This window comes from Diadema setosum, chromosome 9 (genome assembly GCF_964275005.1).
Source record: "Diadema setosum chromosome 9, eeDiaSeto1, whole genome shotgun sequence".
Classification (NCBI taxonomy): Eukaryota; Metazoa; Echinodermata; class Echinoidea; order Diadematoida; family Diadematidae; genus Diadema; species Diadema setosum.
This window is the reverse complement of record NC_092693.1, coordinates 9810453-9832303: the sequence shown is the minus strand read 5'-3', so window position 1 is coordinate 9832303 and position 21851 is coordinate 9810453. Positions and strand designations below refer to the sequence as shown.

The window sequence follows — 21851 nt, the reverse complement described above, 5'->3', positions numbered from 1 at the left end:
GAAGGAAAGGGTTAATTTTGGTCCAAGAGGCACCATATGCATCAAAACTTTCTGAGCCTTCTTGATATTAAGCATCCTTGATCATACAAGCTTGCAGGTTGATACGAACTTTGATATTTTTTTTTTCTCATTACCATCCCCAATTTTTTATTTTAATTTATAATGATGATAATGTGATGAAAAAATAACAATATTAGAAATACCAATAATCACCATTGATGTCATCATCATCAAAATCATGATAGCATAATGATAATGACAATAATAAATCATCAGAGGGATTTCTTTTTTTTGTATATATATTGCATGCAGATTGCTGGGCATCACTTACACAACACCCTGCATAAATTTAATTGCATACCCAAGCAAAAAGATTGAGTAGTTTCACTGCATGGTATGAATTCTAAGAATATATAAATTCAACTTAAGCACCAGCCAGTCAGCTAGCCAAAGAGTGTAAGATTCTACTGTTCATTGTCTGGCTTTCTATCATGAAAATCAATGACCCCGATCAACAATGAGTGGATTTGCATCAGTAATGCATCTTATCATGAGTGTATGTGTATGTTGTATGGATGTGGTATTGGTCAGTACTGCACAAGTGGAAATTTTCACACAAGTAACTTTTCACGCTAAGTCAAGTAAGATGAATTTTGTGTGCTTTTGAATTCCACAAAATCAGAACGGAAAATAGGGTTACGCACAAGAAGCAAACAAATTTGCGAGCGTCTATTTTTACACTGCTTTCTTGTTGCACAAGATGCGTGAAAACTTCCACTTGTACAGTAGTGGGGTCGGGATATGGACAAGTCGCATGGCATGGTAAGTATTATACATGTTCAGATTATCAAATGTCAGCATGTCAGGAAGGTTAGGCATTGTTGGCTCTCATTCAAACAACAACCTTTTTTTTTAGATTTAGTGCAACAGGTCAACCACGTGCATGAGGGTAGTGGGAGGTTAGAGGATAGCAGGCACATTATAAAAAAAAAAAAAAAAAAATGAAGGCTGTAGCAGCTCCCTCATCATGTCAACATGGCATATAGGTAGCAGATATTTCATGATTTCCTTGGGAAGATGCCTTCAAAGTGCTGTTAAGAGGTAGATTCTAATGTGATAGTTTCACAAAGTGGGCTAATCTTGTATCACACACCAGATACACTATAAAGAACATAACAGATTGAAAAGAGAGACACAAGCAGAGATGGCTTGGGGTGAAAGTAAGAGAGAGATGGAGATGGATAGAGAGCGAGAGATGGACAGCAATAGAGAGACAGACAGACAGACAGACAGACAGAGTGAAAGGAAGGCAGGCATACAGGAGGAACAGACTTTAAGAGAGACATGTATCAGACAGACATGTACACTGAAGTACATAGACATAGAGATATACATTGTATAGATATAGGGATACTTAGATACATACTTGATATGTAGATATAAAGATATATACAGAATAAACAGGAAAACAAAGTGACAAAATGTCAGCTTCAGACAGAAAAAGGATCAGAAAAGTTTTGTCATGATGACAATTCCTCAGAATTACTTCAAAGTACATCTTCCCTTTCAAAAACACCTGCTCCCTATATTTTCTGTTTAACACCTTGGGCTACTTCAACCTCCCATGTGCACAATACAAAAAAAAAAAAAAAGGAAAAGTAGAAGGATGACATGGTAGCAGCAATAACACCAACCTTTATTAGAAGAAAAACAACAACAACAATACAGAAAACATGAAAAAATCAACAATCAATTATAAACTCACATTCTGGGTTAATGCATGCCATCTGTAACTTCCTAATCACATATTTGCTGCCAATTTGTGGATACCTCTACATACAGCGGATCCAAATGTTTGACTCAAGGTAAATTCAGATGAAGGCCGCATTAGTTGTCTTACCCCTGCTCCTCTTTCTGTCAAAAATTTGGATATCTTTCTTTCTTTGTGAATACATATCACTTCCCCTTCCGTTCACATTTACATATAAAGATCAGTAAAAGGTTACTACTTGGATGCCAAACAAATTCTGAACTGTTGTGACAGTCTCATGCATTCAGATTTGAATCAGTTTGTTGATTTCATGTTAAAAATAAATGCAGCACTTTGTGATACCCACATTGCATTTCACCAAAGCAAAGATATAAAGTCCTAAATCAAATGATGTGATTAATTTCCACAGATATATTTTTTTTTTTCCTCTTCAAATTGGCCTTGATGATTTCCCACAACCATTTGGGTATCAGCAATTTCAGAATAAACTTTGCAGGTAGTCTTCAATAGGTACCTTCAAGAAATAAATGTCTGAGATGAAATGACATGGATAATCAAAGGGATTATATACAAGATATATATCAACCAATGTCACCATGAGGTATGTAAACGCTTATGGTAAGGAATGCAATGGCATAGTGACTCATGGATTTCAGAATTGTAGCAACATATTAAGCAACTCTCTTTGATGTTAATTATTCTTTCTTTCAAAAATGATATCAAAATAACTTTTGTGCTGAAAAAAGGCAAGATCTGTTTTGTGTCGTTAGCTAATCTTTGTCAGAGTTATCTTGTTAGCAATTAGTAAGCACATACACTTGAGTTATAATTTGTTCCAAATGCAAAGATATTAGAATTTTAACAAAGTAATTTTGTATGTTTAGTATTGTTGTGCATTGGCCTGGTAGTGAGTTATCTTTCAAGTAATGAACTTCTACTATTCATCAGTATTGTCACACACAAACACAAAATACACATTGCATTTACTTGTTATATAAAAGCAAATGTACAGAACAAAAAACAACATTGTTATAAGGCGACAATAAAAACAAATACATATATCAGATCAGAAAGCACTCTCTCACACTCACACAGTACAACACACAGCCTAACACCAAAAGGCAAGCATATGTGCACATATGTCTTTAATGCACAAAAATCTTCCTTCCTCATGAAATATTGTAAACTTATAAAATCCTATACACAATAAAATCAGACGTCATGCTTTCAGACACACAGTGTACTACAGCATGCAAAAAATCAAACCACAAAGCAAGCTTGCACACACAGAAACTGCACGCCTCTCATGCAAAGAGCTAGAGTGAACGCATAAAAGAACTGACCTGTTTTGGAAGTCGATGAGTTCGTTGTTGATCTTCTCGATGTCCACGTCCAGCCAGAGGATGTCATAGTAGCCGTTGACGCGGTCGATGACGTCGTTGTAGAGGCCGTACAGCTTCTGGAGGAGGTTCAGCTCCTTGCGGATCTGGAGCAGCTCCGGGTACTCTGTGACGGAGAGACCGAAGAGCTCCTCCCCGCCGCTGTAGGTGATGTACTTGCGGTAGAGATTGTCAAAGTGGTTCTGGTAGATGAGAAGCCGGTCGCTGGCCTCCTTAGGGGGCAGGCCCGTCACCATGGGACCATTCTGTGGGTGGAGGATTGGTGACAATGGATTTATTGGCACATTTGGCTTCCACAGCTTACCATCTCTTCAACAGTAGAAAACAAATGCAGACTTTAGGCTAGGCTTGGGCTGGTTTGTTTCCATTTGAACATCCCTTTTAGCCATCATAACATCTTAATTTTCATTTTTGCTACACAGCATGTGCTATTTTTTCATATTACCACATGGGTTTTATGCATGATAAAAGTATAGAGTAGACACTCACCTCCCTGTATGAAGTGTAGAAGTCATTACAGTCAACGATGAACGTCTGGACGTTGTCGACCAGCTCGCCGCGGAAGTTGGGCTGGATGGAGAGGAGGTGATGGGCGGTTTCTGTGGCCTGCGTTGCCAATTTGGCCCAGCTGTAGCGCAGGGTGTCCACCCGCTCTGCGTCTTCCTTAGCGACCAGCAGCTCGTACTTGTTCAGCAGATTGTACGATTCCTGGAAGAGAAAGAGAAATCAAAATTGTTTTAATTCTCTATCAGACTTTCACAAAGCTCCTGTAAGTCCACAACAATGTCTAAACATCTCTTATGCACTGATTTCTTATTGGAGAGGAATATTTACCAAGATGAAAAATAAAAAGACTCCAAAGAATATGGAACCTTAATTCTAATGAATAAATTCACTCTGGACCAAATCCACCACTAGTATCAAATGTCATCTCCCAAATATTACCTCGATGGGACCGATGGCCATGTCGATGCGGATCTCATTCTCCCGGACATCCTTGAGGGCCTTCATGGCCAGACGGATGTCGTCAAGGTCCTTGATTGGGCGGTTGAGCTTCTTGGTGATGTCATCAATGAACTCGATGATCTCTTCCATCATGGTACGGTACTTCTCGTTGCACGCCTTGCCAAACGCCACGCACCAAGCCTTTGTCTCCGTAGTCAACGACAGCTTCAGGTTTTCTGAGCAAGGGTAGCAATTAGATGGTACACAAAAATCCATCACAATCAATGTGACTTTTTAACCATCCACTAATAAATGACAAGGATATTACTATTTGTGAAATCATATAACCAAGCAGTATTATAGAAGAGAAGAAGTGATAAAAGAGAAAGAACAATCCAGGGATTGAACCCTGTCATCCACTGCCTAGCTTCATGCTACGATGAATAACTGCAATTATTGCATATTCCCAGTGCTGTAAAGTACTTCATAAATGAGAGAGCTTGGACAGGTTCATGGATACTGTAAAATCAGAAACATTTGAAGCATGAAACTTTCGCAAATTGGAGCCAATGGTCTTTTTCACATATTGTCACTAGCATTCATTGCATTGCACAGGAAAAAAAAACCTCTCGCATGCATTTTACTTTCGCAAATCTTTACTCCTCACAAAAAATCATGAAAGTTTCATGCATGCAAAAATTTTTGACTGTAAAGTATGCCCTTACCGGTGTAGAGTGCGATGGCACCGACGTTGTAGAACTCTGGTTCGCCCATAATCGCCTCCTCTAAGTCTCGGTAGTGAACGATGGTGGCCTGGAAGTCTCCCAGCTTGGGCTGGCTGTCCAGGAACTCCTGTACCGTCTCGTCCCGCTCCTTCTGCCAGATCGGGTGGTAGCGCTCAAAGCGCTCCAGTGCCGTGGTCACTTCCTGTGGGGGCAAGGAGAGTCTCATTTTTATACTAACGTTGTTAGGGGTTTGTCATCAATAAAAACAGACAGGGTAAATGAGATGTGTTTGATCGCTTATGCACTCAGGCACTTAGTTTAACATGCCAAGCTTTTCATCAGCCTTCTGTAATCTATCCAAACTTGACATCATCAACCAAAATTTATTACAAAATTAAACAAAAGTGATTCTAGTTGTGTGCTATTAAGCCCACTCAAGTGTAACAATGTATCTTGGTCTAACAGGAAGGCCATGGTGACATGAGAGAGATTAGGATGATCAGGTAATCTCTACTCATGGACATTAAGTTTCCATACATCTGAGCTATCAATCTGTGACCAAAGCACAGTAAAAGTCAAAAGGAGCTCACATTGACATCGAGAGGATATACAGACAGCTTTTTGCCAATTTGAAAGTAACTGGGAAACTATACTTCGTCTAGAAAGAGATGAATGCCATGAGAAAAGTCAGCTTACCTTCTTGGTGGACATGACACAGGTGGAGAGGAGGGACACAAGCTTGGCAATTTCCTTGTTTTCACTGACGCTCTTGAAATAGTTCTTTATCTGGACCTGGGGTACCAAGGTGCTGGCAATGACGTCATCCATGCGACCTGCGACAAGAAAAAACAATCAAATCAAAAATGAGGCCTGTTTTAATTTCAGACATTCTTGTAAGCTTAGTTAATTACCTGCAAAGGCAATGATATTCATAAAGGCGTTAGATGTCGCTGGCATTGAAAATTCAAATTACTGCCACATTCCATCAAACTTTGTTGATTAGCACAAGAAAACTAAGTTGAAGATGGACATAACAGAGAGCACACACATGTGTCTGTCATTTAACATCACTCAAGAGAACAAACATAATGAGCAAGGCGGTCCGCGATATTGAAACATTTCCCATCAAGAACTTGAATATTGAACAAGTCTGGGGGGCATTTCATGAAGCACTTTGTCTGACCAATTTGTCAGACAAATTTGCTCTCAGCCAATCAGATGCAAGGATTTTGGTAGCTTATAACAGTTTGTCAGGGGAAAATATCTGACAAAACGCTTCATGAAATGCCCCCCAGATCCGCGATACTTGCCTCCCTTCTTGGTGGATGTGATGTCACTGCGAGAGCTCTCTGAGGCTGCCATGCTGGAGATGCTGCTGCGTCGGGCCGAGTCCGCCAAAGCATTGGCACGCATGTCTGCTTCCTGCTTCGCCTACGACAGTGAAAAAAAGCAAAACCCAATTAGCCATACAATTACTTGTGGTGAGAGCATAACAGAATACTGTATACGCTTTTATTTCCGTGAAGGTTTGATTTTCTCTAATTTCACATATCACTACATATATAACAATACCGATATAACAGCACACGAGTATGTCACCAAATGCTAGGGCAATAATGCACTTATGACAGTTTCGATGTCAAATCGCAAAAACGTCCGTAACCTCATTCACGGAAATAACAGCCTATGCAGTAACTTTTCTTGTGAAAAATGGTCATGCAAAGGATACGTCGCATCAAACAATGGTTTATATCAACAACTAACAAATGCTATCAAACTACATAGAATCAATGTCTCATACAATCAAAGACTGTTAGAATCTAACAATGTTAAAATCTATGTAGTAATGCCAAAAAGGCTGTGTCATCTATAATATTAGCCGACCATAGATAAAACATAGATACCATTGAAAAGGTTTTTTTTTTATGTGAGATAGTTTTTTTTTTTTTTTAAGATTAAGCCTCTCATTTCAATAGGCAGCATGTCTCTACGATATGTAAATGCCACTTGTGGATGGTGGTCCTAGTATGGTTAAAGACCCGGTAGTGTGGGACACCATGGAGTAGAAAGACCAGCCTGGCTGCGATATAGTCGAAAATGCTCATAATTAATTGCATACAGCAGCCTCGTCACTGATCTCTTTGTAAGTGCACACACAGCCACAGAATCTTAACTGGAGTCAACAGTTACTAATGAGCAGACACTTTGATGCACATATTCGTTGACCGGCACTAATCATGTTTTTTTTTTTTACGTACCCTGATGGGCAGTGAATGAATTGGGCCACCTATGAGTCCCCATAATACCAGGACTTTACAGCATGTTAGTAATAAAAGAACATGAGGAGACCAAACTCACCTTTGACTTCCGTTCCTTACTCCACTGGGCCACACCCTTGGCCACACCCAAGACCAGCTGTGCAGCCTTGTTGACCGTCTGCTGGACCTCATCCAGGGCAGGCTGCATGGTGATGTTGGGGATGGCCAGGGTAACCGCGCACCGGAAGAACGGGCTCTCCTTTCGCTTGCTGTCTCCTTGATCGACTACACCATTCAGAAACAAGAGAGATATAAATGTCAATTGGATTTAATTTGATTTTATTTGACCGGTCTGCTCAGAGTTGTTGGCACCCTGCTCCACTTGCATTAATCACATACTTTATGCCATTAACTCTGACCCTCATTTTTTACCAGGCATTCAATTGCCAACTCTCTTGGAGGAGTATGCGCCTTTGAATGTTTCTTTCACAGATATATGGCGCTATACAAATGCTGTGAATCATCATTATCATCATCATCTCTGCTTAGGGATTCACTTTACCATAATCTCCATTCACATAGCTGTACTCTGCTAAGAGTAAAATAGTTCTATTCACATTGATTGCATGTTAAGGTTCTTTGTTGGTGGTGGTGTTGCTCTGATGTTTCCATTTGTTTTTGTTTTTCCTTTTGATTTTGATAGCTTTTCTATTCTTTTGGGTATCTACTCACACTTTAAAATGTTTCTCGCTGTTACAGCACATAAAGCACTATACAAGTATGAATGTATGTGCCCTTATGTTAACTATGTATATGTACATGTGTATGTATGTATGTACAATGTATGTATGTACCACATGTTATTATGTATGTATGCACATGTGTATGGATGGAAGAATGTATATACATATGCGTAATGTTTGCATAGGTCAATATGCCCAGAGGAAGACTGACCTGTGATGTAGCTGAGGGAGGAGCCAGAGGTGATTCTTTTACGGATGGCGTCCAGGGTGTAGCGGGTGACCTTGAGCAGGGCGTCCAGGTTGCGGTGATTGAAATGGGCCAGCAGCTCCTGGGCCGACTCCTCCAGGTGCTCGCGCTTCTCACGACGCTTCTTGGCCGCGGTCATCGCCGCTGCGGACTGGGCCCTCGAGGCGATGCTGCGGCTGCGTGCGCTGATGCGTGAGGGTGTGGGGCTTGAGCGCCTCTTCTCTCCATCTTTGACAAGTGTAAACAAATGGAAAAGAAATTGAAGCATTAACTTCCTTGCTGAATTGTAGGAAAGTGTAACAAATGAGCTCTCCAAATTGAATGATATTGTACCCAGAATAGGGGTGGACACATTGAAGTTTATTACAGCATCCACCTTTAGATATATATATATTTTTTTTTATGCAGAAGGTATGCATCTCATATTATCTTCTGGAAAACCAGTACAGTAATCAATCCTGAACTTTCACATGTGTTCTACAAATAAATTTGCATAAGGATTAGGAAAAACTAGATACATCACTACGGCGACTGATATGCCTCCGCCATAATGCATGGTTCTCCTAATAGGTCTATAGTACAATGTCTTGACAATGTGTGATGACAGTTTCACACAATTGGCAAAATATTAAAATGACAGGTTTGCCACAAATGTGCTGAATGTTCACTTTCCTAGAACTAGGTTCAATTGGATGAATGATTAAAAATGTCAGAGTGCAGGTATTTGGGGAACTGATGATTTTTACTTGACTTTTGACCCTTTTATAAGTTTATGCATTGAGTAATTTTCAAGGTATTGAGAAAAAGTATAATTCCAGTATCAAATGGGAAAATAGCATTATCTAAACCTGGCCTTTGACCTTTGACCTCACAGTTCCAAAGAGAATCACTGTTACGTTGAACATGCATAAATATGTAAGTTTCATGATGATACCTTGAGTTACTTTTGAGATATGGAGGAAAAAGTGCAATTCAACACTTTCACTTGACCTTTGACCTTTTGACCTTTGACCTTTTGGCAAGAAACTTCCCACAGAATATATATCGGGTAATACATGCATACATCAATTTTAAAAAAAAAAACCTTCAGGCATTGCATAACCATAAGGAAAGTAGTGATATTTTGAGGAGTTGACCTTGACCTTTGACCCCCTGACCTTTGAACCATGACCCCCAACTTCCCTAGATAATCACTGCCCATTGGAACAAGCATATATACTAAGTTCCATGAAGATACATTGAACCATTTGCGAGATATGGAGAAAAACATGAATTTTCAACCTTTTTTTCACAAAATAACCTGTGACCTTTGACCTTCGACCCCGTGATCCTAAAATCCAAACAAAGTATTATCCCCCCAGGATATACCCTCATACCAAGTTTGATGTAAAACCACCACACGGTTCTTGAGATATCGACAAAAACAAAATGGGACGGACGTACATACGGACGGACGGACGACCCGAAAATATAATGCCTCCGGCCACTTCGTTGGCGGAGGCATAAAAAAAATTGGTCACGAAGCAAGGCCAGCGTCGCACACACAAACAGACCCTGTTAAAGTTACTTTTTCATGTATAAAGACGGAACAAGCGAGGGCACCATCACCAAAAACAATAGGCGTCTTCGTTTTACCATAACACACCTTCATGCCAAATTTGAAGATGATCTAAGAAGAACTGCAGCCAGTAGAGTGCTCACAAGAAAATCTCTGCGGCGGACGCGGCGCAACGAGGCCAAATCCATAGTATCCTCCGAACTCTGTTCGGGGGATACAATGAGTGGATGACCTACATGTCAACACTCAGCATACTTTCACACCCCATGATAGCATACTATGCAAATGATATGCAAATGAGTACATTATGCCCATTGCATATGGATATGAAAGATTGAAAATACTGAAAAATGTGAAATACATACACTTTGTATGACTACGTTCCTCTTTAACTGGAACATTTTCTCTGTGTGTACAGCTATAATTGTCATCTACAGAAACATTCAAATCCAAACTTCAAAACGTTACCTATTCCTCTCACACTGAGGACTATAATTGCAGTCTATAATGTTTGGAACAATTGTATTCTTTATCTGGTATGTGTTTGTTGTTGTTTGCCATTTTCTTTCTGTTGTCATGCTTGAACATGTGTTATATCTATCTTTTCATTTATGAAGCGCCATGAGCACTAAAAAGCGGACCTGTGCGCTATACAAGTAGCCACTAGTATCATTATTATTATCATTGCTACTTCTACTACTATTACTACTACTACTACTACTAATAATAATAATAATAATAATAATAATAATAATAATAATACTAATTAAACTCTGCAATACATCTTGTAAAACTATGTCTGCTGATTTTTTAACTCCTTTACATGTATCAGTGTTTTTTTTGTGAGTGAATATATGCTACTGTCATACATTGTATAGTACATGTGTGAATAATGTGCACAGCTATTAATATTTACCAGGTACCATATTTTTTCCTTTCATTGATTTCACATTTTTCACAGAGGAAGACATTCAAAACTACAGAAGCACTCTGAGATGCGAGCGCAGACCTCCGCCAAGCATGCAGCTCATTTCCACCACTGATCTTGTTCTTCCATAGAAGTGATTTCCACCCATACATACTTATAGCATTGTGTGCTGAAAGTCGCCCAATTTCCCAATATAGAAGCCTTTGTTACGTCATAAACCCTCAGCTGCACGGCGCACCTCGCCCTAGCAGAAACTAGAGCACACACTAGTGCGCGCATGCAAACCTCAAATACGCGCAGCCTGAACTCCCAAGTTAATTGACCCTACCTGCCAAAATATCAAAAATCCTTCATAAATTCCTCCAAAATTCTCAGATCACTACAAAAATTTGATCATCTGTTACTTGTATCAATCTAAACCTTTCCTGCAAGTTTCATCAAAATTTGTTACCTACTTTTTGAGTTATTTTGCACACAGACAAACTAACTAACTAACAAACAAACAAACAAACAAACATACAAACAAACAAACAAACAAACCAACAGTAACGAAAACATAACCTTCCCCCTGGGCGGAGGTAATAACACAGTAACAGCAGATTTGTGACAGAAAAAATCTACTTTATCTGCAGATTATCCTATCATTGTTTTGATAGCAGAAATTCTAAAGAATTTGATAGGGTTGGGGTTTTAGGTGGTATTTAGGTGATCCGAGCATCCTCTCGGATCACCTTCTGTATCTGTACTGATTCTTTGTTCTTTTTATTTTCCTTTATTTCTAACCAAAATTTGTGCAGCGGTTAGCTCAGAAAGTGCATTTCCTTTCAATGTCAAACTTATACCATATATGTATCATGACCCAAAGACGGCAGATCAAGTAAAATCATAGTGATCAGTCGACCGTGACGTCACTATGACGTCATTATATGAAAACACATTTTCATTCATATCTCATTAATGGAATGGAATTTTTCAATGAAATTTACGTCACATACATTTCAAGTTATGCGCATTTTACTCATATTCTCAAAATTCATATTTTCTCTTAAAACGTGCGCGCACACGCGCATTGAAATATTTGTATGCTCAAATCGAGCTCAAATTTTTTTTTGCACACGTTTCAGACCATTTGGAGCATTTTTTGAAAAATTGAAAAAATTGGATGGACGCGTACGCGCGCGCACATATACGCACGCACAGCTCATATGCAATAGAAATTTCCCGTTTTTTTTACACTTATCGGATTCCTAAAATGTCAAGGAATATTTCTACCACGTTTCAAGTCAATCCGACTCAATATGACGTCATACGGGCCCGTTAAAGTTAAAATTCCGCGCGCGCGTCAATGGCGATATACAGTGCAACGATGCCAAAAAAACGCCAATTTTAAATCCGATTTTACTCGGCAGGATGGACGGTAACCCCCCATTTTCTTTACGTATTCTAAAAGCTGATGAGTTGCACATGTTATTTCAGAGGTTGGCAATGCTGGCAAAATGATTAAAAGATATGAAATATCTTAATAAAGTAAAAAAAGTAAATTTTCAAAATGACGTCATCAAATTTCAAGTTCACTCAAGCGTATCTCACTTATCCTTTGCCAATTTACACCCAGATTTCAGTATGTTGTAGCTTATTATATGATCTTTCATTGATATAATTACAACATTTTGATTGGATGACGGCATCACCTTGTAAAAATGGATTGAAAGTAATATTGTCAAATTTGACCAGTTTACGTGTTATCTCTATGGGAGAGCAGTTTTTCTGGCAGTGAAAATTGACATGACTCTCTTTTTCGAGCACTAGCTCACTTATGCTTCGGTGAATTTTTCCCAGATTTTAGAATGTTGTAGCTGAGACTTTGGGCTATCGTAAGTGTGCCCTCCATTTTTTCATACGATGTCGGCATCACGTCGAAAAACTTGGTTGAAAATGGCACGAGGCTTCGATGCAGTGTCATTTTGCTTAATACACAGGGCCTATGGAGAATGAAATAGGTCATTGCGTAGCGCATCCGACTCGTAATCCTAAGGTCCCTGGTTCGAGGCTCACCCCTGCCAATATTTTTTTACATTTTTTTAAACACTTTTTTTCTTCTTTTTCCTTACTTAATCTTAATCTCCCTTTCCTTACTTTATCTTTTTCTGATTTTTTTATGCTTCTCCTTCAAATTTCTATAAAATAACATAATTTTTTCTTTATTTTTCTTTCTTTCTACTTTCTGTGCAATAGATGAACAACAACAATGGCTATCAATCCCATATTTTGCACATGTTTAGTACATGTCACGTACAATATTTCATAAAATAACAACTACTTGATCGGACACCATCTTGGGTATGTAAATTAGGGTCAAAGGTCATAAATGTTTCATCCTGTATCTTGGTGAATACATGTCCTATCTTTCCCATATTTTGCACACGCAAAGACCATGTTACAACAATCATTTCAGAAAATAATCACTTTTTGCTTAGACGCCATCTTGGGTGTGCAAAGTGAGGTCAAAGGTCAAATATACTTCATTCTGTATTTCCGTTAGTGTATACGGAATTCGGTACCAAAGATGGCAGGTCTCACTCCCTTTTCTAAATGAGAATCCAAACATCACACGGCCAATGTCCCGTCAACACAGATGAAACCTGTATGGTCATGAATATTTGGATCAGGACTCAAATCATTGATTTTCGAAGAGATCGGATCACCTAATTTGTCAGTGTTGACAAATTCCGGTTCTAGTTGTTAAATGGTATTGTTAAATTCAAGTATCAGAATGGCTAATCACTTTCGACATCCAGCTGAATCCCTGCTTGGCAAACTGCTTGGCACACTCTCTTATTGCCACAAACTAGCATTAGACAAACATGAAAACATATGAGTGGGACTGTTAGGACAGCAGCAATTCTGCTTAACCCACCACCTAGGCTTCAGTTTCTGTACCCGTTCACATGGGTGAACCGACATTTAAGAATTTTTAAATACATACATTGCTTTGAAAGTGATTGCTATACAGAATCAGAGCATATGTGAGTTTTGTCCTGGCAGCTCATATTACAGGATATAACAGTAGTTGTTGAATTCATGTTCATGGAATACAGCAGTGAACACAGAAATGTACACATGCACGTTACATGATCAGGAGTTGATATTTTCACATGTTGTTAGATTTGCGAATAGTACCCAGATCGGAGAATTCCCACAAATAACCCCAGGAAAACAGGTACGGTATGAGGTCTCATTAATAAAGATTGTCTTTGATGCATTTGAGGTGACAAAAAATGATGTCAAGTATCAAAACTAAATGCAATCGTAAAATTTGCTTTGTGTTTGCTCTGTGTTGTGGGCTGCTCAGGTGCAGCCCTGTCGCGATTTATACAGCGACTGGGCTGTGTATAGTTAGTGTACAGTGTATTTACATAATATGCACAGCCCTGTACAGTGTATTTACATAATATGTGTATGCACAGGCCTGTCACATCATTATCACAGCAAGTCATGACTGTGTATAGTTAGTGTACAGTGTATTTACATAATATGCACAGCCCTGTACAGTGTATTTACATAATATGTGTATGCACAGGCCTGTTACATTTGTACATCATTATCACAGCAAGTCATGACTGGTACTCTTTAATAGTGGTCTCAGTCTGGTGGCCCCTGGCTGGGCCCCCTGCCTTGGGCCAGCACTTAGGCTCCTGGCCTCGGCCCGGCCTTGGGCCCCTGGGCCACTGGGCCTGGGCCCACTTGGGCTATGGGCCCCTGGGCCACTGGGCCTGGGCCCACTTGGGCTATGGGCCCCTGGGCCTGGGCCCACTTGGGCTCTGGGCCCCTGGTTCCGGGCTAAGGCCCGTGGCCTTGGGTCCGGCCTTAGGCCCCGCCTTTGGCCCGGCTGTACTTTGTACATGGTCTATGTGAAATCAGGCTTGTCTGTAACTGTATAATTACAAATAATTACAAATAATCACAAATGATCAACAGGTCCATACTACATATAGGACTATATGAATATATGAATATATGAATATATGAATATATGAATATATGAATATATGATTATATGAATATATGAATATATACAATGTATGTGAATATATATATCATTATATATGAATATATAAATGTGATCAGGCATTCTGTTACGGTGTCAGATCTGCGGTCGTTCATATATATAGCAAATTTTATGCATGTATAAATGGCATACATTCATGTGTACAGTATGCTACTTGATTGAACCAGTCAATGGAGAAAGATCACACTATTGAACAATACTTGAAAGACATGTACAGTTCAATGACTCATTGCTTGTTATTATGAACTCTGTAGAGGTATGCAGCCCTCTTCAGATGGAAAACATACAGTTGGCTATCAAACAGAGCTTGCAAAACCATCAACAATTTATTGAGTTGGATTTGTGTGTGTGTGTGTGTGTGTGTGTGTGTTAGAGCTATTTGGCTTGTTTCCTTTGCATGCATCATCACAAATTCCCGAAGTCTGAATAAAGTGAAACCAAGACCTTCATATAGATGTGCTGCATTGTAAGGTGCTGGATCAGAGCACTACCATAAGATTGACACCATGGCGGGAATTGTGCTAACAGTGTACTATCCTTCCTGTGCATTTATGTTATAAGTGTACCAATACCCTGAAAATCACATTTTAAACTAGAAATGTCACTATGGCGACTGATACCTCCACCATAATGCATGATTCTCCCAATAGGTGTATAGTACAATGTCTTCACAATGTGTGATGACAGTTTCACATAACTGGCAAAATACTGATATGACAGGTTTGTCAGAAATGTATTGAATGTTCACTTTCCTCAAACTGGGTTTGCTATAATTGTCTAAGAGTGCAGGTACACATATTTGGGGGATTGAGGATTTTTACTTGACTTCTGACCGACCCTGTTATAAGTTTATGCATTGAGTACTTTTCAAGGTATGAAGAAAGAGTGTAATTACAGTACAAAATAGATTTTTTTTTTTCATTTAAACCTGAACTTTGATCCTTAACCTTTGACCTCTGGAAATTTCCCAGAGAATCTCCATTAGGTAATACAACATGTATATATTAAGTTTTAAAACTAATAATGCAAGCATTGAATATACACTAGTATATGAGGGAAACAGTAAAATTTTGAGGAGTTGACCTTGACCTTTGACCCCTGACTACATACTGACCCATGACCCCTAAATTCCCTAGATAATCCCTGCCAGTCAGTACACGCATATGTACCAAGTTCTATGAAGATACATTAAACCATTTGCGAGAAAAGTGAAATTGCAACATTTTCACCTAACCTTTGACCTTTTGACCTTTGACCTTATGACATGAAACTCTATCTGGAGAATCTTTACGCAGTAGTACATGTCTACACTAAGATTCAATAAAATACCTTCGGGCATTGCATAGATATGGGGGAAATAGCAACATTTTTAGCATTTGACCTTGACCTTTTGACCTTTGACCTCTTGCCAATGTCACTAAAATCTCCTCAACTAATTTCCCCATCATACATCATCCTTGGACCAAGTTTGGTGAAAGCTACTTCATCCAGTTTTGAGTTATCACATTATCATTATGCCTCCGGCACCACTTCGTGGCAGAGGCATAAAAATGCATGGATATTAGAATCTCAATATTTCATTGCATGAAGGAACCCTTGTCAAAGTGTTGGCTTTACTTCAATATCAAATATAGAAATTACAGCACTTTTCCCCCAATTTTTCCAGCTACAGATCGATATCCATACTGGAAACTCTGTCCAAAGATGTGACTTGCGATCAGGGCGCATTACAATGCTCTCTTACTCTCTTCCTCCGTCTCCTTCTCCCTCTCCTCATCGTCCTCCTCCTCGTCCTCCTCCTCCTCCTCACACTCCACCAGCAGCATGTTGATGAGTTCGTTGGCCGCCTCCTCCACCTGAATGCTCTTCACCTGGAGTGTCACCATGCCCTTGTTGCACAGCTCCTGCAGGAGTGACGGCAAAGGCAAGGAGGTGAGTCATTGGACACTTTCCTACAACATGTAAACTCTAGAAGTCAAACATCAATGGCAAGACTAATACCCCAATCTATTCAATTCGTGTAAGGAAGTCAGTACCTCAGGGGCAAATATCTCGCTATTATGACATCTTTAGTACTTATTTCTGCTTACAGTTTCAGTGAACATGTACTGATTTAACTCTCCTGTATTTGTCCACTTGTACATTACTCTAGTAAAATATATCTCTGATATCCACCTCGAGCTGTATAGTTACTAATTGTGCAGGAATTTCAATGACACATTGCGCTTCCTTGCCCAATAAAAATAACATGACAACAACAAAATATAAATACACACACCAAACAACCAAACAAAAGAGGTGCAGTTACAGAAAATGGCATACTTTACTCTTCGAGCCTCAAAGGAGCGGGGAAGAGAAAACATGTCTCCTCCAATTCAACCTTACCTGCGTCCTCTTAATGAACTGGTCAGTGGTCCAGGGTTCTTCCTCCGGGAGCTCACACAGCTGGGTCTCGCTCATCTCCCTCAGGACGGCGTTGATGCGGAACTGGCACAGGTCATTGGCCCTGTCCATCAACAGCTCGAGGTCAGCTGTGCATGAGATGAAAAAGAGAGAGAGGGAGAGCAAGTCCTTAATCTTGATCGATCTTGAGTGCACTTCTTCTGATATACTGAGCATATGTTACATGGCATGAAATCTTTACTTCAGAGAGCTGAATAATATGCACTTCAGAGTATCGTGAAAGCATATTATGCTTTCATGATGTTCTGCAGAAGAAAACGTACCACTATACAAAATGTATTGTACTTCCCTCATGTAAAATATAAACCAAGCATTGATTGGTCACAAGGTCTTTGAATTTATTTGTCTATTTGACATTGTAGAAGTGAGTAAACAGAAACAAAAGGGAAGAGTACATACCTAGGGCTGCATAGACGTCGTCCACATAACCATCAATGCTCATACTGGTCCAGGTGAGGGTGGTGAGACCGGGGTCGATGACTTTGTTCAGTTTGTCCAGATGAGTCTCCATCAGGGGTTCAAAGGCGGTCTGGATCTTGCTGCGCACTCGCTTGTTTTCCTCCAGCAGAAGCTATAGGGCAAATAGAACACACATGCTGAATTCTCTTCCTCCCCTTGACCCTGAGAAAAAGATCTTGGTCCACTACTAAGGTTGACATTTAGTAATGCTAACATTCAGTCGTGCCATAGTAATGTATGCAAACAATATTCAAGGTGTGCACTGTGCAATACATTTTACACTGCTTTCTATATTAAAGGTGAAAATGCAGTGGACACTTTCTTCCCAAACAAATCTAAAGCTATTAATGCTATCATTATGTCTCTTCAAGAGCTCTCTTTCTTGGAAAAGATTGATATCTCAAAATGCACACTGATGAAGAATTACTGGGGGAGGATATGGATAAGAAGCTGACCTACATGTGAAAATATGTCTTGGTGTTAACTCTGTTTGCAGGTGCTAAAATTAATAAGTGTGGCGTAAAGACATATGCTTTATAATCCCCTTTAACACAAGAAAATAGAAATAATGCTAAGATCACATTTGCATTACAAGCATGCAGCAAATATACACAACAGTTATATCTGCTAATATGTGGACATGGGATAGGATTGATCTGCATATTGAAAGCTTAATATTTATGTAGCTCCTTCTCAAAAAAGGAGTACAAAGATTCGGGTAGCTCGGGTAGCTCCTTCTCAAAAAAGGAGTACAAAGATTCGGGTCTGAATTCCAGACTGTAAAACTGGACCTACCTGGAGCTTGTTGTAGTGTTCCTTGAAGAGAGCCTGCTTCTGACGGATGGCCCGGGCTCCCAGGGGGATGTCCAGGCCCAGCCGGTAGATGCACTCCGTCTCACGGATCAGGGTCAGGATCTGGGGGTCAAAGTTCACATAGAGCTCCTGGGTCTCCGGGTGGCGGACCAGGAGGGAGGCGTGAAGGCCTGATTTGATGGCTTCAACCTGGTTTGTGGAAATGGACAGAGAAAAAAAGAATGATATGAAAAAGACATATTCATAAAATGCTTCAAGTATATGTCTATTACTATATAGTGCAATTTCCACTATTGCAGTATTTGACTGTTCTATAATGTGATAAATGTGTATCACACGAGTAGGAACTTGGAAATATTAAAGCTACAAGACATCACACTTCTACTTGTCAGATGATATATTACAAGCCAAGAAGTTATGTTATTTGGTAGCTATTTTAATGGAATTGTTTCTTTGTGAAGAGACGAAGCTATATTGAATCTCTCACTTTGGTGTGTACCAGTGACCTCATCTCTTCAGATTCCACTGTAGGTTGGAGATTTCAGGAGATAACCTCACCTTCATAAACCTGGCTGAACAATAAAGTAGAAATTGTATTGGTCACAAACTCTGTGTACATTCACTGGTGCTGCTATGTACATGTACCTCTACTGCATCACATGGACTGAAAATATTTGGAGGATAATCAAACATGAACTCAATATCCTTTTGAATGACATCTTGCCAAACTTTCTTTTCTGAGTTTTCTGTCAGCATCTTGTATAAACTGAACACACACACAAACACGATGCTCACCTGACGAACCCAGGCACGGTAGTACAGCACCTCAAATTCCATCAGAACCTTGGCCAGTTTGTTGTAGTTCTTGATGATGCGCCTCGCCTCGTTGCCATTCAGCAGGTGAGGGCGCTGCTGGAAGGCGTCCATTGGCTCCTGGATGCGGCGGAACATGTTCCGCGCCCACGTGATCTTGCCCGCCATCGGGGGCAGGTCGCGCCCAATGGGGGGATCGTTCTTGTTGCGCTGGTAGTTCTTGGAGGTGTTCTCGATCTCGCGGCCAAAGCGAGACAGGACCTGAGCATACTTCTCTTGGATTCCCAGATTGGGTACATCAAGCCTGTCAGGAACAACATCATGAAAACTTACAAGAACTGATCCAAAACTAGTTCGGAAATTGTTTTACTCCAGTTGCTGTTTGTTTTTTCTTCCTATATTTTTTTCAGGGGGTAGGGGAGGGTGGAGGCAAGGAGCAGATAAATATCAAACCAAAATAGTGAAAGCATCTCAAAGCAAAACTGAATAAGGTTGACGTGATAACAAGACATGGGCAACCAATTACTTTATTTTAAAACTTGTTAGTTGTCAGTCACATATATGGTGACAAATTCATCATGCAAAAGGGCAAGGAAATTCACTACCAGCTTCCTGAAATTTGAAGCGACAGACTGAAATGGTAGGATCCTCACCTCTCAAACTTGCGGATGGTCTGCAAGGCCCTGGGAACATTGTAGATCTTGTCCAGCATGTTGTCCATGAAAGTCTTTATTTGAACCTTGACAAAAGAAAGGCAAATAGGGCAGTATTGATTAGGTGTCCACTTTCACACCCACATCATACACCAAGCACTCCATGCATACCAAATCACCTAGACTACTGCCTGGAATATGCAATCCACATATTTTCCAAGATATTCTTGTGTCTGGATTTTGTTTTATATTTTCTTTTACCTTGACAAAGCAGGACTCTGTTATGAAAAGAAGAGCAAACTACTATGTCTGAAAATCTTGTTAACAGAGTGTTATATCTACCTGAATATCTTTACTAGTGCATTTTATTTAGGGCGGTGAGGATGATAGTGTATTTTCTTCACACCCTTGGCCATAACATGCTATCTTACACAAAAAGCTGTTGCAAAGAAAACAAAGACACTCAACAGAAAATGTAATCACAATGTAAATATAACATCACTATGATTATAAAACCTCCTCTGGCAACATAAAGAGTTAAAAGTAGGTTCTACATACAACTGTATTTCAATACAGTAGCATTGCCCCATCTTAATCAGTAGTCATTGATTTACACAATAAAAAAGAGAGAAAAAAAAGAGGAAACCTTAATCATTTCATTGGGTAGTAGTTTAGTAGTTGGTGTCTCTCTTGTATAATGTCGCAAAGTTGTTCTTTTTTTTTTCAGGGTAAGCAAGACTTTCTTTTACCAAAAAGGAGCTAGTGGAGTTAATAAGGTCAGAGCCAATGTTCACTTTGATGATCAGTTGTTTATCTTCTCTGATCACCTCACTGTATGTTGTCGTTTACCTCTTCCTGATGCTAACATAACTAGCGTCTTCAAACATCAAGCTCATGCAAGACTGGGCACTTACCAGGAGGTCATTGACGGAGCGCTTGAAGTCGGAGTAGTCGGAGTCGAATTCTGCCTTTCTCTGGTCTAGTGGGTCATAGGGTTTCTTCTTCATGGATGTGTAGATGACGGTGAAACGGTTCGCCATGGATTCCATCCCTGTGTGATGGATGAAACGGGAGGCGAGAGATAATATCACAGCAAGTTCACATGAGGATCGCATGTATTCACACAAATGCTGAAGTACAATGATCAACACTGCCTGAAGTTGAGTTACAGCACAGAATGGATGTGTCTAACCACAATTGGACTGGACGCCAGCAAGACTGCTGTGCATTATCATATCCAGTAATATTTATAGGACGAGGACTATGTCACAGGATGCTGTACGCATTATCATGATTACTGATTTCACTATGGAGGGAGGAACCCTGCAACTCTTTCTCTTACCTTCAATTCGTGAGTCGGCAAGGTGGGAGTAGCGCTCAATGATGTCGAACATGTCGATGATCTTGACTAGGCGGCGCTCGAAGGTGTCGAACTTGCCAAAGATGTACATTTCGGAGAACTCAAACTGGCGCTCGGATGGCATGCTCTCCAGTTTCTGCTTGGTCTTCTGGAAAGACTGCTGGTACTCATGGTTCAGGGTGATGCAGCTCTTGAGCTTGGGGATCAGCTCATTGCGTGGCTGCTCCCAGATGGACATGGAGCCGCCACAGGTAATGTAGGACTTGCAGGACGTAATCATCTGATTGGTCACCTGTGGTCAAAATTTCCAAACAGACACCCCAGTTTATTCACAGTTTGAATGAACATGATTTATTCCTATATGTGTCTGTGCACTTAGCTGTCACTCATTATACCACTTCATTAACATTTGGGTACTATCTTTACCACTTTAGCAAGAAAAAAAAAGAGTGATCAGCTTACAAAAATGATAGTAATTAAACCAGCTGACTCAGTTGTAACTTTCCATTACAGTGCTTAATGTCATAGAATGGAGACTGGGAAAATAATATATTTCTTCTTATTCAATAAAACTTGGTTCCATCATTCATTTAAATATAAATCTTGTGTTATTTCTATATATCTATGCATCATAGCATCTATTTTC

General features: G+C 39.8%; 1 protein-coding gene across 1 annotated transcript in view; it reads right to left on the bottom strand.

The window, feature by feature from the left end:
* The window catches only part of LOC140232555 (dynein axonemal heavy chain 5-like), an 89182-nt gene that overhangs the window by 48265 nt on the left and 19066 nt on the right, over positions 1-21851 (bottom strand). Inside the window, exons 11-26 of the mRNA XM_072312651.1 lie at positions 21188-21497; positions 20760-20896; positions 19846-19931; positions 19175-19496; positions 18362-18568; positions 17507-17678; positions 17030-17175; positions 16389-16548; positions 8054-8317; positions 7200-7384; positions 6152-6272; positions 5538-5674; positions 4842-5043; positions 4117-4352; positions 3661-3879; positions 3115-3416 (exon numbers count right to left, since the gene is read on the bottom strand). Of these exons, the coding sequence (XP_072168752.1) occupies positions 3115-3416; positions 3661-3879; positions 4117-4352; positions 4842-5043; positions 5538-5674; positions 6152-6272; positions 7200-7384; positions 8054-8317; positions 16389-16548; positions 17030-17175; positions 17507-17678; positions 18362-18568; positions 19175-19496; positions 19846-19931; positions 20760-20896; positions 21188-21497 (3206 nt within the window). The remainder of the gene's footprint in view (positions 1-3114; positions 3417-3660; positions 3880-4116; positions 4353-4841; positions 5044-5537; positions 5675-6151; positions 6273-7199; positions 7385-8053; positions 8318-16388; positions 16549-17029; positions 17176-17506; positions 17679-18361; positions 18569-19174; positions 19497-19845; positions 19932-20759; positions 20897-21187; positions 21498-21851) is intronic.